Genomic DNA, 20,423 nt, shown 5'->3' on the forward strand with positions numbered 1-20,423 from the left:
AATGTTTGTTTTTGTTTTGGCCCACTCCCCTTAGTGGACTGGGCAGGAGGACTGCGGTGGAGACGAAGGGCGCCGCCCAGAAGGAGAGGGGCGTGCCCGCTGAGGGTGCAAACGCCTGATATTCCCGGCGGGGCCTGAGCCGCACCCCATGATCCACCCACAGATGAACATGGGCCCAATCTCACCCACCAGACTGTGCAATGCCCCGTTACCGGCACCTATGCCTGGAAGGGAGCGTTTCGGGTAGAGACAGGTTCGGGCGGCGGCCGCAGCCTCAGGAAAGACGCCTGGGCGCCGGCCCGGGCTCCATGCCCAGCCCGCCCGACCTCGCGCCCCCGCCCCGCGCGCCACCCGGCGCCCGGGTTCCCTCCAGACGCCGGCGGACCCGGAGCCTCGCGGACGTGACGCCGCGGGCGGAAGTGACGTTTTCCCGCGGTTGGACGCGGCGCTCGGTTGCCGGGCGGGGGAGGGCTTGTCGGTTTTTCTCAGGGGACATTCATATTATTTTTGTAACGGGAGTCGGGAGAGGACGGGGCGTGCCCGGCGTGCGCGCGTCCTCCCATCCCGGCACCCCTCACCGCTCGCGGGCTCCTGCCCTGGCAGGGCGTCATGCCGCCGAAAACCCCCCGGAGAGCCGCCGCTGCAGCCGCTGCACCCCCGGCGCCGCCGCCGCCCCCTCCTGAGGAGGACCCCGAACAGGACAGCGGCCCTGAGGACCTGCCTCTGGCCAGGTGAGCGAGCAAAGCCGCTGCGACGGCCGGCGCGCGGAAAGGGCGCCCGGAGGATGCGTCGGGGCTGGCGCCGCGGTGCCCGCGGGGGTGCGTCTTCGCCGGGGGCCGGTCCGCGGGAGGAGGGTCCCTCCGTGTCCCCCGCCGCGGCGGAGCCCCGGGGGGAGGGTGACAGGGGTCTGGATTCGCGAGCGAGGGGAGAGTCGCCGGAAGGGGTCTGGCTCCAGCTTGACAGGTGTCCGGCGGGTGGGGCTCCAGTCCCTGAGCGAAGTGACAGGTGCCGCCTTTCCTCCGCGGGACTGGAGGCTCGCAGGCGGCGGGTAATTTCGAGGCCCCGTCAAACGGGGCGGGGAAAAAATCATCCAAAAACAACACAAAAAGACTAGTGTCTGGCGGGGAGTTTTTCTCCAGTGGAGATTTGTAGTACGCCGGTGGTCGTGTGACTTTCTGTTTTGGTCTCCTGGGATGCAACAGTTGGAAATGTTTTCCTGTGGGCGTGCAACTGCGTCTGAGCCTCCTCTGGGAGAGGCTGGCCTGAAGAGCATCGGGCGCTGCTGCAGAGCCGCCATTGGGCGGAAAGTGCAGGGTCCTGGTGTCAGTTCTCCCCAGGGCGCTTGGCTGAGGTGCAATGTAGGGTTCTCTTATACCAGTGCTTTGAGTTCTTGGGGATACAGAGCCATAGTAGTGACTGGTGGGACATAAAGCTCTTTAGAGGAACTGATGTATGGACACAGGTTTAGCCTAAGTGCTTAAAAGTCTCTAAACTTTTTCTTTCTTTCTTGTTTCATGTTAGTTGGGTTCAGCATGTCTCATTATTTTTTCCCTTTTGCCTTTTGACTTGGAGCCAGCCAGGGTCCTGTTCTCCCCATCCCCACCCCCTTTGTTTGGGTACAAAATTAGTGTCCTTATGCTCCCATGAATGGAATTTAAATTTAAGAAAGTCATGATATCATGATATAATAACGCAGTAGAACACAACTGAGATATTTATTCTTTTTAGCAACATCTTATTTTTCTTGATTGTGATACTCTATGGTTAAGAAGCTAAGATTGGAAGAGTAAGTATAATTGTCTTTATTCTTGTCAGCACTGGTCCTCTTAAGACCACATATCCATTGCAGGGGAAGGAGACTCCTTTCTGTCCCTCCTCACTCCCTCCCCTTTTCTACTCCATTGCCAAGGCCTGTTTCTTTCACCTCCCCAGACACTAATAGAATTCAGGCCAAATTGTAAAAGATTGGAATGGGTTTTTGGAAATGGCTTGTGAAAGACTATTAAAAATTCATATATTTAAATAGACTGCCTTATGGGTCAATTAAAAGTTAAAAAAAAAAAAAAGTCCGAGGATGTTCTGGGAGAAGATATTAATTTCTGCTTAAACTCTGTTGTATCCAGGACTTGAAAGTTTCCCTTTGGAAACAGCAGTAAAGACTCAGTGAAGTGTTCATGTTGTACACAGAGCTTTGGAAGCATTCTCGATTACTGTATGGTAACCAGAAATATTGAAGTTCTGGTCATCATCTGGACTTTGTTTTTTTAAAAAACTTTTTCTAACACTTTTTATATACCTTAAATGATGGAATTATTAAATTATCCTGTAAGTCAAAACCATACAAAAATAGTGTGCTCTTTATTATCCATATCCACAAAAGGTTTCTTTAGCATGGGCAGTCGAACTCCTCCTCGGTAGACTAACTGCTTAGCAAGGATAGAACCACTGACTGGCAAACTGAGGCCAAGAAACTTATTCAGGTCCCAGTCCAACTGGACTTCCAGTTACAGAGTCCATTTCTACCTTGAGAGTTGAGATCTTATTTCCGTTGCATTATCTCTGGCCTAAATGATGTAATTGGAAGGGAAACTCTCACTAGTAACAGCATGCTATCTTATATTGTTGCGATAACCAAAAGTTAATTATGTTTTGAGAGAGGGTTGACAGTCTGGAAAAATGGTCAAGGACATGACTTATGAATAGGAAGTTAGATTGTTTGGTTTATGTCAAGGTTCCCACTTACTGGCTGTCATCCCAGGTGAGTGCTTTAACTTCTCTGATTTGGTATTTATCTGTAAAATAAGGATAATAAGAGTACTTACCTAATAGGACTAATTTGGGCATTTAGGAAAACCATGCATCTAAGCTACTTTACACTGGGTCATAGTAAATACTCAAAAATTACTAGCTATTTCTCATATTATTATTATATGGACATTATACAGTATTATACATACTGTTAATATTCAAAAATTATTAGCTACTCCTCATAATATTATTATTATATGTCAAATAGGCATTAAATGAATAAAAAGGAATTATCCAAAAAGAATAATTTATGTCAAATTAATCATTGTGTAAGAAATGCCAGCAGGTAGATTACGTATGAAACATTAATAATTATAGACTATATTTTAACTAAGTCACTGGTAGTGAATTGAATTCTGTAATAATGGGTTTTTCTCTTTTTGCTGTTATTGTTTATCCCAGTTTCCCCAAACAGCTTTAGCTATTTTACTTACTTTCCTTCACAAACTATTTTGCTGCTCTGAAGTGTAAGTGATTCACCAGGCCAGCAAACATTTTTCACTGTGTGGTATCCTTATTTTGGAAAGACTGAAAAAGATAACCATATGCTTAAATTCTAAGTGTAAATTTTTCAAAGATAAATTTATCCTGTAAAGATAAATAAAATCCTAAAGTATTTAGTGATGCTAGCTTTTCAGAATAGTGCTATTATTCGAAAACCATCAAAACAAATGTTTACTTAATTAGTTTAATTTATGATTTTGTGCCTATTAAATGTATATCTTTATTTGGTAGGCTTGAGTTTGAAGAAACCGAAGAACCTGATTTTACTGCATTATGTCAGAAATTAAAGATACCAGATCATGTCAGAGAAAGAGCTTGGTTAACTTGGGAGAAAGTTTCCTCTGCAGATGGAGTATTGGTAAGAATTTGCCTAAAATTTTTAATACATTTTTATCACCTTAAAAATAAATTTTTGGACCACTGTAGAAAATTTAGAAAATAGAAAAATTCAAAAAAAAAGAAAATCTAGTAATAATTCTATTACCCAGATGCAATTTACCTCTGATAACATAAAAAAGTCACCACATAACTGCCCACCAACGTATTTTAAAGCCAATCTTAGATATATTTTATTTATAAAAACTTCCCTATAATATAAAGACTTTTTAAAAACAAAGCCATACCTTAAAAATAATTTTTAATATCTTCTATTATGCAGGGAGTGTTCAAATTTCCTGTAAGTCTTAGAATTAGTTTTATTAGAATTCAGAATCTTTGATAATATTTTGATATGTTTCTTCTATTTTTTTCTTTGCATATAATATTTGAAAATAATTACTAGTGCTTTATATGTACTGGGGAAATATTGTAAATTACTGATTTAGCAGTCCATTGGGATGTGAAATATAAAATCCTTATTTTACATGTATTATGTAAAATCTTTATTTTATAGATGAAGATACTGAAGTAGAGTAAGGTCAAGTAACTTGACCAAGGTCCCTGGCTAGTAAGATCTAAAACAAAGATTTGGGATCCTATCTATCCTATCTAATAAAAGAGTAATATGCAAATTGACCATCACTCCAACACACAAGATGGCCACCACAAGATGGACAGCAGGGGAGGGCAGTTACGAGGGACCAGGCCTGCAAGGGAGGGCAGTAGGGGGGGGACCCAGGACTGTAGGGGAGGGCAGTTAGGGGCAACCAGGCTGGCAAGGGAGGGCAGTTAGGGGCATTTGGGCCAGCAGGGTAGCAGTTAGGCGTCGATCAGACTGGCAGGGGAGTGGTTAGGGGTTGATCAGGCTGGCAGGCAGAAGCAGTTAGGGGGAATCAGGCAGGCAGGCAGGCAAGTGGTTGGGAGCCAGCAGTCCCAGATTGGAGAGGGTGCAGGCTGGGCTGAGGGACACCCCCCTCCCTCGTGCATGAATTTCGTGCACCGGGCCTCTAGTAGTTACATATAGTTACATATACTTTTGTATCTTGCTTTAAATGTTTTTCTTAATATCATGAGCATTTATTTGTTATTAAATATTTTTTTTGAAATATGATAATGTAATTTTCAGTGGAAGTATAATATTTTATTCATTAGATGCATTTTAATTCTTACTATTATTAGACACTTATTTTTTTCCTAACTATTTTGCTATATAGCATAATGAGATAACTGTCCTTTCTTATTCATAAGAATAATGCTTGCCACAAAATAAGTCCTTGATAATTTGTTATATGAATTAATGAATGACTCTCTGATTATTAGAGTTAATTTTTATGAGTTGAATTACTGAGTCAAAAGCTATGAACATTTAAAAACTCTTGATAATTATTGCTGAATTGCACTCCAGTCACTTTTAATGAATTTATTTCTCATCAGCATCCTATCCTATATAATCCTATATAATAAAAGCCTAATATGCTAAGTGTCTGGTCGACTGGCTGGCCTTTCAACAAATCAAAGTGTAATATGCTAATGATATACTAAGGCACCTCAACTGCTCACTATGACATGCACTGACCACTGGGGGCAGACCAGTAGGTTAGCTTGCTGCTGGGGTCTGGCCGGATGAGCCAGATGGGCCAGCTGAGTGAGATGGGCTGGACATGCCCTGGAGCCCTCCTGTGGTCCCTCCCTAGCTGGCCAACCTTCTGCGTCTCTCCCCGGCCCTGATCGTGCACTGGTGGGGTCCCTCGGCCTGGCCTGTGCCCTCTTGCAATCTGGGACCCCTCAGGATGTCAGAGAGCCAGTTTTGGCCCAGTCCCACAGGGAGAGCACTGCTCAGCCAGAAGCCGGGCTCACAGCTGGCCAGCGTAACAGCGGTGGTGGGAGCCTCTCCCACCTCCGTGGCAGTGCTAAGGATGTCCGACTGATGGCTTAGGCCCGCTGCCCCCAGGGAGTGGGCCTAAGCCGCAGTTGGACATCCCCCGAGGACTTCCAGACTGCGAGAGGGTACAGGCTGGGCTGAGGAACACCCCCCCTCCCCCCGAGTGCACGAATTTCGTGTACCGGGCCTCTAGTTGTATTAGAATACATCTGTCTCTTTTTACTGATCAGATCAATACAGAAAAAAGAAAATCTCTGCTGTCTTAGTCTACTCTGGGTACTATAACAAAATACTATAGGCTGTGTAGCTTATAAACAACAGATATTTAATTCTTACAATTCAAGATGCTGCAAAGTCCAAGATCATGGTGCTGGTAGATTCTATGTCCATTGAGGGCCCACTTGCTGATTCATAATTCTTATCACTGGCCTTACATGGTAGAAAGGGTGGGAGCTTTCTCTAGCCTTTTTTATAAGAGCACTCATCCCATTCATGAGAGCTCTGCCTTTATGACTTAATCACCGCCTAAAGGCCCTACCTCCTAATACCATCATGTTAGGCATTTAGTTTCAGCATAGGAATTTAGGGAGAATACAAGCATTCAATCTATAATATCTATAATAATAAAAGCATATTATGCTAATTAGACTGGACATCTGTGAAGCCACGGCCAGTATGGCCTCGGGTTCAAAGGATTGGAGAAAGGGCTGACATACAAATTAATACACAAGACAAGAAATATAAATTTGGAAATTATGGGGGAAGCCAGGGAAAGCTTAGCTGTAGTAGCCAAGTTCCACTGAGTCTCCGTTCCCATCTGCTTTTATCCTAGATAATAAAAGGCTAATATGCAAATCGACTGAACTGTGGAACGACCGGTCGCTATGATGCGCACTGCCCACCAGGGGGCAGACGCTCAACGCAGGAGCTTCCCCCTGGTGGTCAGTGTGCTCCCACAGGGGGAGCACCGCTCAGCCAGAAGCCGGGTTCATGGCTGGTGAATGCAGCGGTGGTGGCGGGAGCCTCTCCTGCCTCTGCAGCAGTGCTAAGGATGTCCGACTGCCAGTTTAGGCCCATTCCAGTGGGTCCTAGGCCATCAGTTGGACATCACTGGAGGGCTCTGGGACTGCGAGAGGGCGCAGGCTGGGCTAAGGGACCCTCCCCCACGAGTGCATGAATTTCGTGCACCGGGCCTCTAGTTTACTAGAATACACAATTGCCTTTTAGGAATGCAAACAGACATATCAATGGTAATGTTTAGTGAACAGTAAGATTATCAGGTTGGGGGAATTTTCTTTAGGCCATTGAGTCAGCAGTAGGTGATAAAATGCAAATATTCACCCTGTGAATATCAAAGAGCCAATTCTGAGCGGACTTCTCGCATTTTTATTAATTACTGTTGATCTTGGTTCTCAGCATTTCCCCCTTTTTAATTTCTTAATAGATGTTGATGTGCCACTTGCAGAGCCCAGGTTTTCTTAAGACTTTTATTCCGCATCTGCAGATTAAAATTAAACAAATAAGAACAAGAATGAGACAGGCAATAGTGGTTATGCTAAAAGGCAAAAGTAATGAGATCCAGTGAAAAGGAGTAAATTCTTTCTTTAAGTTGCTGCCAGGCATCTAAGGAATTAGTTTGTAAGTTTGCCTGGGATAATTATACAATATGCTGCTGTAATTCCAAAATATCAGGGGTGGTGTTATTTTTACTTTAAGCACCAAGAAGGTGATTTTTCATTGAAGTTATCATTTTAAACTATATCATTTTACTGGTGCAAGTGCAGCAGCTGATTTCCATTGATTATTACTATAAGCAGACCCATAGGGGCTTCAATCCACAAAAGAAAAAACTGTTCTTAAGTTTGCTGCTGGTGGGTGCCATTCATAAGACTTTTTACATAATGGCTTAGTCGGGGGAGGTCTTAGTAATGTTAAATTCTCTTTGCCTCTCCCAGAAGCAAGCAGTGATAGTAATTGTATTTAGGTTTTCGCTTCCCCCTCCTTTGGTGTCGATGCTAGCCAGAAAAATCTCTGTTTAATTCTACACACAAAGGAGCAGTAGTTTGATTCTTGTGTCATATAAAAAAGGGAAGCTGAGTGGGGACACCCGTGTAATTATACTTTGCCCATATATTTACTATACTAGGCAGGGCATCAGTCCACGTAAGGGGTTTTACCCAGGGAGGACATCCCCATTAGCCCTTGGTGATATTACCGCACAGCTGGTTACTGCCAGCATGGCAAGAAAGACGTTTTCTGGCATTCTTGGGGTTCCGGTCTCCTCACAAATTCATTCAGCTTTCTGGACTGTCTTCTTTATCACTCCCTAAGTAATCTCTGGGCTGTTCATCATCCGCTGTGTTCTTCTTCCACTCCTTATCTTCAGTGTATTGCCTGGGGCTGCTGCTGTCTGTGGCTGGGGTAGCCGATTGTCTGCAGCTGCAAGGTGTGGTTCCAGGCCCAAGGTCCTCATTAATCTGGCTAGTTCCTCTCTTGGATTCATGTTGCAGTTTAATATTTCTTGCAGGAATCCACACAGGTTTGGAGAAATTTTCTGGAAATATACAAGCATATCCTCGACCACATGTTAGCAATGGATCAGGTCTCTTCCATAAACCAGATTCAGGATCTTTCCATTTAGCTAGACCATTTCCCTTTGTTTTATTCCAACGCCAGTGTAACTCCATGGGTGTTTTGCCATCAGCATCACAAGTGAAAAATTTTAAAGTAGTTAAGGCTTGGTGCAGCCTACCCATAGGTGATTTCTCCATCATAATCCCCCCTTTTAGTTTTTCAACTTGGGATTTTAGCCCCTGATGCTGTCGGTCAATAATGGCCTGCCCCTGGGAATTATATTGTATTCCTGTAATGTGCTGAATTTTCCACCTTTTACAAAATTGCTGGGAATGACAGCTTGTGTAAGCAGGCCCATTATCAGTTTTAATAATTTTTGGAATTCCCATGATGGCAAAAGCAGCTAGGCAGTGATTAATAACCTGTTTTGCCATTTCCCCTGTAGATGCAGTAGCCCATAGGACTTGTGAAAAGGTGTCTACAGAGACATGCAGTGCCCCAAGGCGTGCAAAGGAAGTATAATGTGTCACATCCATTTGCCAGATATAGTCCCTTAGCAAACCTCTAGAGTTGACTCCTGTGTTAGGCTGTTGAGGTAGATGTGCAAGTGGGGCATTCTCTGCCTGCTGTCGAGAGATTGAGAATTGTTTAGATAACATTTTGGCAGGCTGATGAGATTTTGAGGCCTGTTCTAATAAAGCAACCAATTGATCAGCATGTGCATTTCCTTTTGCCAGCGGACCAGGTAATAAACTGTGGGCCCTGATGTGAATGATATAAAAAGGATATTGCCTCTGTTGTACAATCTGCTGAACTTGTTTAAATAGTATAACTTTGGTCACTGAGCCATTTCAAATGAGCAGTTTCAATTCTATTTAATAAACCTGCAGCGTAAGAAAAGTCAAAGAGGCTCTTGCAAATCCTGTAATGCAGCCTTAATAGCTTCCAATTCAATTTTTTGTATAGAAGTATGAATAGTTTGGATGACTCTGTCTGAATTCATTGTATGATAAGCAGCTTTGCCATTTGATGGTCTATCAGTAAAAACAGTTAATGCTCCAGGAATAGGTTCCTGCCTAGTATTTTTTGGTATAATAATAGGAATATGATATAGAAATTTTAATAATTTGTCTTTTAGTAGGTGACAATTAAGTTCCCCTGAATATCCATTCAGTCCAATTTGCTAATTTAAATCAGTCTGAAATAACATTTCTAATTGCTTCCAGTGAGGGGAAGGTAAATACATTGGGGTTCTTCTCCTCTAAGCTGTCTGCAGTGCTTTCTAAGTTGAAATAGCAACTGAGCCATAAGTTCTGTATATGTAACTGCAGTTTTAGAGGATTGATGTCCTAGGTCAGTGGTCGGCAAACCATGGCTCGTGAGCCACATGCGGCTTGCGAGCCGCGGTTTGCTGCTCTGTTGACTAATGAGTTTGCCGACCACTGGACTAGACTAAATGTTACCTGTAGTTGGAAGCTGTGAGTATTAGGCAATTGTGGCATATTGTGTGCAAAGAGGTAAAGGGTAGTATATGACAGTGGTCAGCAAACTCATTGGTCAACAGAGCGGCAAACGGCGGCTCGCGAGCTGCATGTGGCTCTTGAGCCGCAGTTTGCCAACCACTGTCCTAGGTGGACCCATTCAATAATAGCAAGAGAGTTTTTATTTTGGAAGATGACTCCAGTGGGACTATTTGCAGTGGGATTAATCTGTCCCAATAAAGGCAATTCAGGCAGTACTCATGCCACTTGGGCTGAGGAGATTGCCTGCTCAATTCTTTGTAACTCCTTTCTAGCTTCATCTGTCTATACTCGGGGTGAGGAAAGATTAGAGTCACCTCTAAGTATATTAAATAAATTTGTCATTTCTCCTGTAGAGATTTTTAGATAAGGTCTTAACCAATTCATGTCCCCTAATAATTTTTGAAATTAATTTAAAGTTTTAAGGCAATCTTTTCGTATTTCTACTTTTTGAGGCCTAACATATTGGTTTTCAATTATGGTACCTAGATATTTGAAAGGCATTTCTTTCTGTACTTTTTCTGGAGCAATTTTAAAGCCCCATTTGGGAAGTTCCTTTTCTAATTGAGAAAACATTGCTAAAGTCTGTTCTTCCCGTGGACTCACTAGGAACAAGTCATCCATGTAATGGACAATATAACACTGGGAATATTTGTCTCTTAAAGGCTGAATAGCGTGAGCTACATATTTTTGACATAAAGTAGGGCTATTGGCCATTCCTTGAAGCAAAACTTTCCATTGATATCTTTTCATAGGTCCTATATTATTAATAGAGGGCACTGAAAAGGCAAATCTTTGTATATCTTGCAGTGCCAAGGGAATGGCGAAGAAACAATCCTTAAGATCTACTACTATAAGAGACCTATCTGGAGGGATTTGTGAAGGTGCTGGGAGTCCAGGCTGTAAAGCTCCCATGGTATGCATAGTAGCGTTAACGGCTCTAAGATCATGTAACAATCGCCATTTTCCTATTGCCTTCTTAGGGATTGTAACTATAGGAGTATTCCAAGGACTATTGGAAGGTTCTATATGACCAGCCTCTATTTATTTCTGTATTAATTCATGAATATGACTTAATGTCTCCTTGGTTAATGGCCACTGATCCACCCATATACGTCCTTATCATCTTTCCATTGTATAGGCTCACCATGGGGGTGAGGAGATTGAGCAGTGACCACTCCTAAAGGATGATATTCTAATCCTTGTTTTCCTGTGTTTCCTTTGGCCTGAATGGGTTCTTTAATCTCCTGATTATATTTTCCTAAACCTTGAGCAGCTTGATATCCCATCTGAGTTATTAACTGTTGTCCCTTGCCGGTATTAATACAAGCTTGTAAACCTTCTAAAACATCTCGGCCCCATAAGTTGACTGCAATTCCAGAGACTATATAGGGCTGAAACCATCTTGTTTGTCCTTCCTCATCTTGCCACTTTAACACTGCAGTGCTGCGTTGTGTGTTATCAAGAATTCCAACACCCATGATAGAGCCTATAGGTTCTACCATGGACCAACGTGGAGGCCAGAATTCTTGACTGATAACACTAACATCTGCTCCAGTGTCTACTATACCATTAAACAGTTTTCCCTCTATTCTTAGATTAATGATAGGACGGGTCTTGCTAATTTCCTGTATCTAATATATATCTGAGCTTTCAAATCCTTGTGTCCCTCTCTTACTATTTATAACTTCACCTTGCTGAATATAAGGTAAAAGCAGGAGCTGAGCAATTCTTTGTCCTGGAATAATTTGCATAATATGTTTGCATTCTAAAATTACTTTGATTTCTCCCTTATAGTCTGAATCTATGACTCCAGGAAAAGCAGTCCTTTTAGTGTATTTTCACTCTTTCCTAGTACTAAATCTGATATTCCTCGTGGCACATGTCCCCAAATTCCTGTAGGAACAACTTGTCTAGCCATATCGGGGATCAGGGTGATTGTTATTGTGCTATTAAGATCAAAGCTAGCATTTCTTTCTGGAGTGACTTGAAGGAGGGAATCTACTGTAGTCCTGGCAGGGTGGAACTTCCCCTTATTTAATAACGGGGCTAGGGGGAGCCCCTCCAGCCGTTTCCCTGCCGCTGGCCATTTCCTATGTCTTGATTTAATGGCTGGCCACTTCTTTGAAATTTAGATCTACACTGACTGGCCCAATGATTCCCCTTCTGACATCTGGGACATAGACCTGCATTACCTGAGTTGGGAGGCGGAATGCTCACGCCTTCTCCCTGAGCATCACCTTGTGTCCTTTTTGGTTGCTTACACTCCTTTTTAAAATGTCCTTGCTGTCCACAGTTGAAACATGATTTGCTTCTTGTTGTCATTGCAGCAGTGAGTAAGCTTGCCTGAAAAATGCCTGACCCCACATTCTGACATGCTCGAATCATTTCTGTAATGGTACTATTTTTTCTTAGAGGCGTTAGACATTTCTTACAGTCAGCATTGGCATTTTCATAAGCTAATTGCTGAGTCAAAATGTCTCCTGCTGTCTCCTGTTGAATCTGCCATATCACTGCTCGAGTGAGGTGAGCTACAAAATCAGAGAATGATTCAGTGGGCCCCTGCATGCACTTACTAAAGACTCCTTCAGGTTCCCCTTTTGCTGGTAAAGCCCACCAGGCTTTTCTTCCACAAAGTCTAATTTGCTCATGCCTGTTGGATGTAGAAGAGCTGATTTTGGACGTCACTAAATTGCCTCTATCCTGCAAGCATCTCAAAAGTTATTTGAACATTCTGTCTGAGATTTGAAGTAGCTTGTTCTTGACATTTCTCTAAAAATTCTCCTTTCCATAGCAAATAATCTCCTCCATCTAGAATTTCACGGGCCAGAGAATACCAATCATAAGGAGTAGGAATGCATCAGAAATGTTAGTTATAATTTCTCCAGTAAATAGAGCATTTGCGCCATTCTGTATTACACTATCACGCAAGGCCTTTACCATTTTAATGTCAAATCTTTCATGCTTTCTTATTATTTGATTTGGGGATTGTGGATTAGCTACCTTATAACAGGAAAAGCAAGTCTGTCCTCCACCGTCATGTCCTTTAATCCTTTTCGGATGGCTCTTTGCATAGGTGATTCTGTTAGTGGCGATTTAAATGTTTCAGAATCAGGACATGAAGGCCACTCCTCCAGTTTATCTTTCTGCTTTTCTTTAGGAGCTGAGGGTGCAAACGGAGGAGGTCTTTCTTCTCTGAAAGGCTCTAGCAAATGTGATACCGTTTCCCACAAGGAGAAACAATTTGGAGGCAAATTTTTCCCCTGCTACTGAGCTTCTTTCAAGTTCTGACCTATTCTTTCCCAACATTCAATATCCAATGTACCCTCATCAGAAAACCATGGATTATATTCTATGATAATCTGTAGAAACTGTAAAAGAAGATCTTCTGACACTAAAACTCCCTTATCCTTTAGCCAGCAAGCCAAAAGTCTACAAGAAAGCTTCTCCCCTTTTGACAAATTCTGCCCCATTGTGATCTGGCTGAAACAAAAGAAATTACTCAAGCACTTACGGATCCTCGGGCTTCCACAGCTATAAGAGTTTTGCACACAGTTTCATCTTACTCCACCACGTCCGGTGATTTCTTTTTCCACTCTGGCAAATTCTTTTTCTCCAAGTCCCAGTTCAAGGTGCCAAATGTGAAGCCACGGCCAGTGTGGCCTCGGGTTCAAAGGCTTGGAGAAAGGGCTGGTGCACAAATTAATACACAAGAAATACAAATTTGGAAATCTGCTTTTATTTACTAGAATACGCAATTGACTTTTAGGAATGCAAACAGACATATCAATGGTAATGTTAGTAAACAGGTTGGGGGAGTTTGCTTTAGGCCATTGAGTCAGCAGTAGGTAATAAAATGCAAATATTCACCCTGTGAATATCAAAGAGCCCAATTCAGCCTTCTGACCAGACTTCTCGCATTTATATTAATTTACTGTTGATTTTGGTTCTCAGCAGACGTCTTTCCGTCTTTCCGGATGAAGCTGGGGCTGCGAGGGAAGCCCGGGTCCTGGGTGTCAGAGGGAAGCCGGTGCTGGCAGCCAGGGGAAGGAAGGCCTTCTTTTGCACGAATTTTGTGCATTGGCCTCTAGTCTAGTAATAAAAAAGATAAAACAAATCCCACGATTTCAAAGATCTAAACATATTCTAGAAATCCTTACTAAAAAAAGGAATATTGCAGTATCATGGATGAATGATTTTGGTATTATAATCCCAAGGCATCAAATGTATAACCATTGATTTGGATACTTCATATACAAAGCTGTTTTTGTTCATATGCAGTTAAAAGGAGTCAGAGCTTCTTCACTTCTCTCTCTCTGTCAGAAAACTTAGGCTTTTAGTTTTCAGAGAGTTGGGAAGGAGTAGCTGATTATAGAGAGTATTAGTGAATGTAGATAGTCTCAATTTATAAGTGGGTTGTGTTCTAAATCTCTTTGCAAGCAGTGCAGAATAGTACTTAGGTTTCTAGTTAGTTCAGTGCAACTACAGCAGTAATAGTATAGTAATAGTAATAGGCCCTCTTGGGCTTTAGACTTGAATACATATACCAATAAATGTCACTACTTTCTTACCCTACCCTTCTCCCCTCCTGGCTTTGCCCCTGCCTTCCATGGGAACCGGCATAGTTTAAATCTCATTTCCTAACGGAGCTCATGATGGGGACTAAAACACGTGAAATCATTTCTTGTGTACTGGAGGAAGACAAGAAAGGCATTTCATGTTATCTTTGGGATTTTGGGTACCTTTTTTTGGGGGGGGGGTGGTCATCAGAGAATGATGATGTATTGTCCTGTTACAATTCACCACACTTTAACCTAGAAATATTAATGACTTAAGTTTTTGAGGGTTGGTCTGGGAACTTCACCTACACTTACGCAATAATTTCTAAGGGAGAATGTGACAGTGGGTGTGCTGAGAAGCAAATGTAATAACAAAATGAACCTGTTTTGAAGTAGCTATTTGAGTTGCAATTGGCTATCTTTGAAACAAGAAAAGAAATGTGGTATTACAGGGAACTCTTTTTGGCAACTGAAAGAAGATCATGTTTATTGGAACAGAGCAGTGATTTTCAACCTTTTTCATCTCATGGCACACATAAACTAATTACTAAAGTTCTGCAGCACACCAAAAAATGTATTTTTTGCTGATCTGACCAGAAAATAGGTATAATATTGATTCATTCACACTGGACAGCTATTGTTGTGTTGGCTGTTATACTTTATTTTTTTACAGTCTACAGGAGGTCAGTGCCCCTGACTGAATAGTCAGGTATCACATGTTTTAAAAATTATTTCGGTTCATGAGTTGAAAATTGCCGGAATAGAGGATGGGCTAAGAGCAAGGATTTGTTGTCAGACTAGGCTGACTCAAGCCTCAGATCTACCATTTACTAGCTCCATGATCTTGAACAAGTTACCTAAAATCTCCAAGCCTCAGTTTTCTCATCTGACAAGTAATAATTTCTGGATCTTGTAATTAACTCCTATATTTAATAAATTTAATAAATTTATGCACATAAAGCACGTAGTGCAAAGGAATGCCTATATTAAGTCATACAAGCAGAATAATTTGACTTAAGAATTATTATAAATTTTTAGGAGAACTTAATCAGTTAAAATAGTTGAATTTTTAAAAAATATATTTTTATTGATTTCAGAGAGGAAGGGAAAGGGAGAGAGAGATAGAAAATTGATCGGTTGTCTCCTGCATCCCCCCCCACTGGGGATTGAGCCTGCAACTCAGGCATGTGACTTGATCGGGATTCAAACTGTGACCTTTGGCTGATAGGTCGACGCTTAAACCAATGAACCACACTGGCCATGCTAAAATAATTGAAAATTTATTTTATTATTTTATTTATTTTTAATATATTTTTATTGATTTCAAAGAGGAAGGGAGAGAGAGAGAGAGATTGAAACATCAGTGATGAGAGAGGATCATTGATTGGTTGCCTCCTGCATGCCCCCCACTGGAGATCGGGTCCGCAATCTGGGCATGTGTCCGGACTGGCAATCGAACTGTGAACTCCTAGTTCATACATAGGTCAACACTCAACCACTGAGCCATGCTGGCTGTGCTAAAATAGTTGAATTTTTAAATGCATGTGTAGCGATTTTGATGTGGTACCTTTGATAAAAATTCATATTTTTAAGTTCCTGAGAATCAGAAAATTTGTTTGTGCATACATGAAATCATGTATTAATTTTTTTAAGGAAAGTGTTTGGTGTTTTTTTCTAGAAAAGTGTTTTCTCCCTTTTGTATAAATGTTTAAAAGTGTGTAATACATGATTTCTGTCTTTTTAAAAAAATATATATTTTATTGATTTTTTTTTTTTTTTTTTTTTTTTTTTTTTTTTTTTTTTTTTTTTACAGAGAGGAAGGGAGAGGGATAGAGAGTTAGAAACATTAATCAGCTGCCTCCTGCACACTCCTTACTGGGTATGTGCCCGCAACCAAGGTACATGCCCTTGACCGGAATTGAACCTGGGACCCTTGAGTCCGCAGGCTGACGCTCTATCCACTGAGCCAAACTGGTTAGGGCCATGTTTTCTGTCTTAAGATTAGATTGTGTTCATGCTGCTTATAGAGTATGAATAAGGGACTTTTCATTAAGAAATTGGCCAGAAGTGCTGTTCTTTTTTTTTCTTTCTTTCTTTTTGTTAATCCTCATCCAAGGGTATTTTTACATTGCTCTTTTAGAGACAGTGGCAGGGAGAGGGAAAGACAGAGAGAAACATCGATTGGTTGCCTCCTGCATGAGCCCCTACCAGGGCCCAGGTTGGGGAGGATCCTGCAACCACAGTACGTGCCCTTGACTGGAATTAAAGTCAGGACCCTTTGGTCCTCAGGCCGATGCTTTATCCCCTGAGCCAAACCAGCTAGGGCCAGAAGTGGTGTTCTTATTATGACTTACGATGAATCATTTGTTAGAATTTTGATTTTCTTTCGGCATCTTGAATGGCAGTGTGGTAGAATGGAAGGCCTTGGACCTCAAGACAGAAAACTTTGATTGTAGTTATATTGTACCTACATGATTTTAGGCAAATTGGTTAATTCTCTAAGTCTCAGTTTTCTTATATGTAAAGTAGAAATCATGCCTGAATGTCAAACCGCTTAGGGTTTTGTGTGTGTTATACATATGAGTATTCAAGAGCTTTGAAATATATTGCTCTTGATAGAGGCATTTGTTTTTGTGATATGGGTCATTGTATTTAGAAAGATAATGGAAAAGAATGGAGTTGGAGTAATTCTGGGCATTCCATTTAATTTATACTATAGAAATATGGCGAAGAGTTTTCTTAACAACTTAAAAAAAGCAGACTGTCTTTTTAATAATTATGTGTAATGAAAGGTCTCTACCTATTATTTTCCAATTCTTAGTAATGTATGTACCATTTCTATTTAAAGATGGTGCTAGTATTCTGATTCCATGTGGGTGCTGCTGAGAAACAGTTTTTCGAGAAAACATTTATGAACATGAATATGAAAGTTATATTTTGTCTTAATAGATGTAGACTACTTGCAGCTTCTTTTATTTCTGATTCCACTTCTAAGGGAGAAGTGGAATCAGAAAAACATTTTATTATAAAAAATCAGACATTTATAAAAATAGATAGGGAAAATAGTATCAACTCTCATCAACCTCTTAACTAGTTTCAACAGTTAAACATGGCCAAACTATATTTATCTCTGAGCCCAGATTACTTTAAAATAAATTCCAGATAGGATGTTTTATCCACAAATATTTCAGTATGTATGTGGAAAAGATAAGAATTCTTAAAAAAATAACCACAGTTCATCACACCTAACAAAATTAATGAAAATTTTTTCATGTTAAATATCCAGACTTTAAGATTTCTCAATTGTTTTATAAATTGTTATGATTCAGTATGTTCTAATCAGTACTAAAATAGGTTCATACATTATGATTGGTTGATTAATCTCTTAAATCTCCTTTAATCTGTAGGCTTTACCTCCTTCCCTCCCCCTTTCCCTTTGTTTTCTTACATTTAATTTGTTGAAGAAACTGGGATTTATCCTGTTGAGGTTCCTATATTGTATATTTTAGATTTCATCTCCTTCATTGTTTAATATATTTGTCTAATTTCCTGGAAGTGGATCTAGAGGCCTGATTAGTTCCTGATTTGATTGTTTTTGGAAGAAGTACTTCAGAGATGTTGTGTATACTGTCAGGTAGAACATAATGTTTTATTATTTCTCTTTTTTGATGTAAGCTATTATTACTGGATCAATTAGGTGTTGCTAAAAGGTGAACTGATAATTTTATCATTCCTCTTTTCAGTTAGTTGTAATTCTTCTGTAAAGAGAAACTTTTCTCCATCAACTATTCTTATTTGAAGTATAGTTCATTCAGAAAAGGTAGGATAAGTGCTTTATTCTTTTTTTTTTTAAATATATTTTATTGATTTTTTTACAGAGAGGAAGGGAGAGGGATAGAGAGTTAGAAACATCGATGAAAGAGAAACATTGATCAGCTGCCTCCTGCACACTCCCTACTGGGGATGTGCCCACAACCAAGGTACATGCCCCTGACCAGAATGGAACCCGGGACCCTTGAGTCTGCAGGCTGATGCTCTATCCACTGAGCCAAACGGGTTAGGGCTCTTCTTTGTTTTTATTGACTAGTTTTCAAACTAATGAGTTTGTTCTGTAACATCCTCCAAAGGCGATTAATACTTTTCAAGTATTATCTTGAGAGTACCAATAGACCAGTTTGGCTTTACATAGACATTTAATTAAGATCTTTACTCAATGATAATGTGACATACTTTATAATTTCAAGGATTTTATATAAATGGAGTCATGTAGTATTTAACCTTTGGGGCTGGCTTTTTTCACTAAGCGCATTTTCCTGGGGATTCACTGAAGTTGTATATCTCTATTTTAGTTTGCTAGGGCTGCCATAATAAAATACTACAGACTGAGTCGCTTAAATAACAAAATTTATTTTCTCACATTTCTGGAGGCAAGAAGTCCAAGAAGAGATGTTCACAGATATAGTGTCTTCTGAGGCCTCCCTTCTTGGCTAGATGACTACCTTCTCCTTATATTCTGGAATGGTTTTCTTATGTGAACAACCATGGTGTTTTTATGTGTATCCAAATTTCCTGTTCTTACAAAGACATTAGTCATATTGGATTAGGGCCCACACTTATGTCCTCATTTTAACTTACTGTACCTCTTTGAAGCCCATCTTCAAATACAGACACATTCTCAGATACTTGTGCTTAGATTTTCAACACATAACTTTTTTTAAAAGGGGTATGTGTAATATTTCAGCTCATTGCAAATAGTTTGCTCCTCTTTCTTTTTTTATTAAATGTATTGAGGGAGATATTAGTTAATAAAATTATAGGTATCAAGTGTACAATTCTATAAAATACACCATCTGTGTATTGCATGTGTGTTTACCAACCCTGAGTCAAATCTGCTGTCACCATATATTTGACCCCTTTTATCCTTTATTATTCCCCCCTCCCCTCACCATACTGTTGTCTATATCTATGAGTTTTTATTTGTTTGTCTTGTTTGTTCATTTGTTGCTTTCAGTTTTATATTCCACATTAGAGTGAAATTCTTTTTTTTCTGAGTATTATTCCATGGTATAATACTTTTTTTTTCCTGAGTATTATTCCATGGTATAATGTTTAACTATTTATTCATTGAAAGATATCTGTATTGTTTGTAGGTTTTAGCTATCCTATATAATCCTATATAATAAAAGCCTAATATGCAAATTGTCCCCTTGGGTGGTCTTTCAACCCGGAGTTCGACCACTCGCTATGACATGTGCTGGCCACCAGGGGGCGGTGTGGAACATGGTGGGCGTCGGTGACGAAGCACTGCCAGCCCTCATGGGCCCAGATGACAGTGGGACCTCGGCGGGATGGTGGAGCAGGTGTGCGGGTGGTGCCAAGCCAAGATGGTGTGAGCGGGGGCCGATCATCCTGCTGATTGCCCCGCAGGCGCCCCGCAGACGGCGACCAGTGGCAGTGGCAGGGGATGGGGCCACCGTCTGGCTCCCAGGTGCTAAGGGAACTGGGCAGGGGGACCCAGCTCCAACTGATCGCCCTGCAAGCAGGATGGTGGAGCAGGTGAGGTGGCAGTGCAAGGACAAGGTGGGGTGCCAGGTGGGGCTGCGAGACTGGGGGTGTGAGCTGGGGCTGCGAGGCTGGCACGAGCTGGGGCCTGATCTCCGCAGGCCACCCCGAGGGATCCCACCCATGCACAAATTTGTGCATTGGGCCTCTAGTTATGAATTAAGCTGCTATGAACATTCATGTATAGGTGGTTTGTTTTTTTTTCAGTTCATTTTCTTTTTTATTTAATTTAATAAATCTTTATTATTCAGATTATTACAATTGTTCCTCTTTTTTTCCCCCAATAGCTCCCCTCCACCCGGTTCCCACCCCACCCTCTGCCCTTACCTCCCCCCCACTGTCCTCATCCATAAGTGTATGATTTTTGTCCAGTCTCTTCCTGAACCCCCCCCAAACCCCTTTCCCCCTGAGAATTATCAGTCCACTCCCTTCCTATGCCCCTGATTCTATTATATTCATCAGTTTATTCTGTTCCTCAGGTTTTTAATTCACTTGATTTTTAGATTCACTTGTTAATAGACATGTATTTGTTGTTCATAATTTTTATCTTTACCTTTTTCTTCTTCGTCCTCTTCTTTAAGAATACCTTTCAGCATTTCATATAATACTGGTTTGGCAGTGATGAACTCCTTTAGC

The 20,423-nt window shown here is 41.2% G+C and overlaps 1 protein-coding gene across 6 annotated transcripts in view; it reads left to right on the forward strand.

Annotated features, from left to right (window-relative positions):
• Positions 1–411: 411 nt before the first annotated feature.
• The window catches only part of RB1 (RB transcriptional corepressor 1), a 228,465-nt gene continuing 208,453 nt past the window's right edge, over positions 412–20,423 (forward strand). For 5 of the 6 annotated variants that reach the window (XR_013960129.1, XM_080660113.1, XM_080660114.1 and 2 more), the window contains exons 1-2: positions 412–731; positions 3,544–3,670. Coding sequence is in view for 4 of the 6 variants with exons in the window: in XM_080660113.1 (XP_080516239.1) it covers positions 610–731; positions 3,544–3,670 (249 nt within the window). In the remaining 2 variants the exon portion in view is untranslated. The remainder of the gene's footprint in view (positions 732–3,543; positions 3,671–20,423) is intronic. The other variant, XM_080660116.1, reaches the window with a different exon arrangement.

The sequence above is a fragment of the Plecotus auritus genome, assembly GCF_963455305.1.
Source record: "Plecotus auritus genome assembly, chromosome: 3".
NCBI classification, from domain to species: Eukaryota; Metazoa; Chordata; class Mammalia; order Chiroptera; family Vespertilionidae; genus Plecotus; species Plecotus auritus.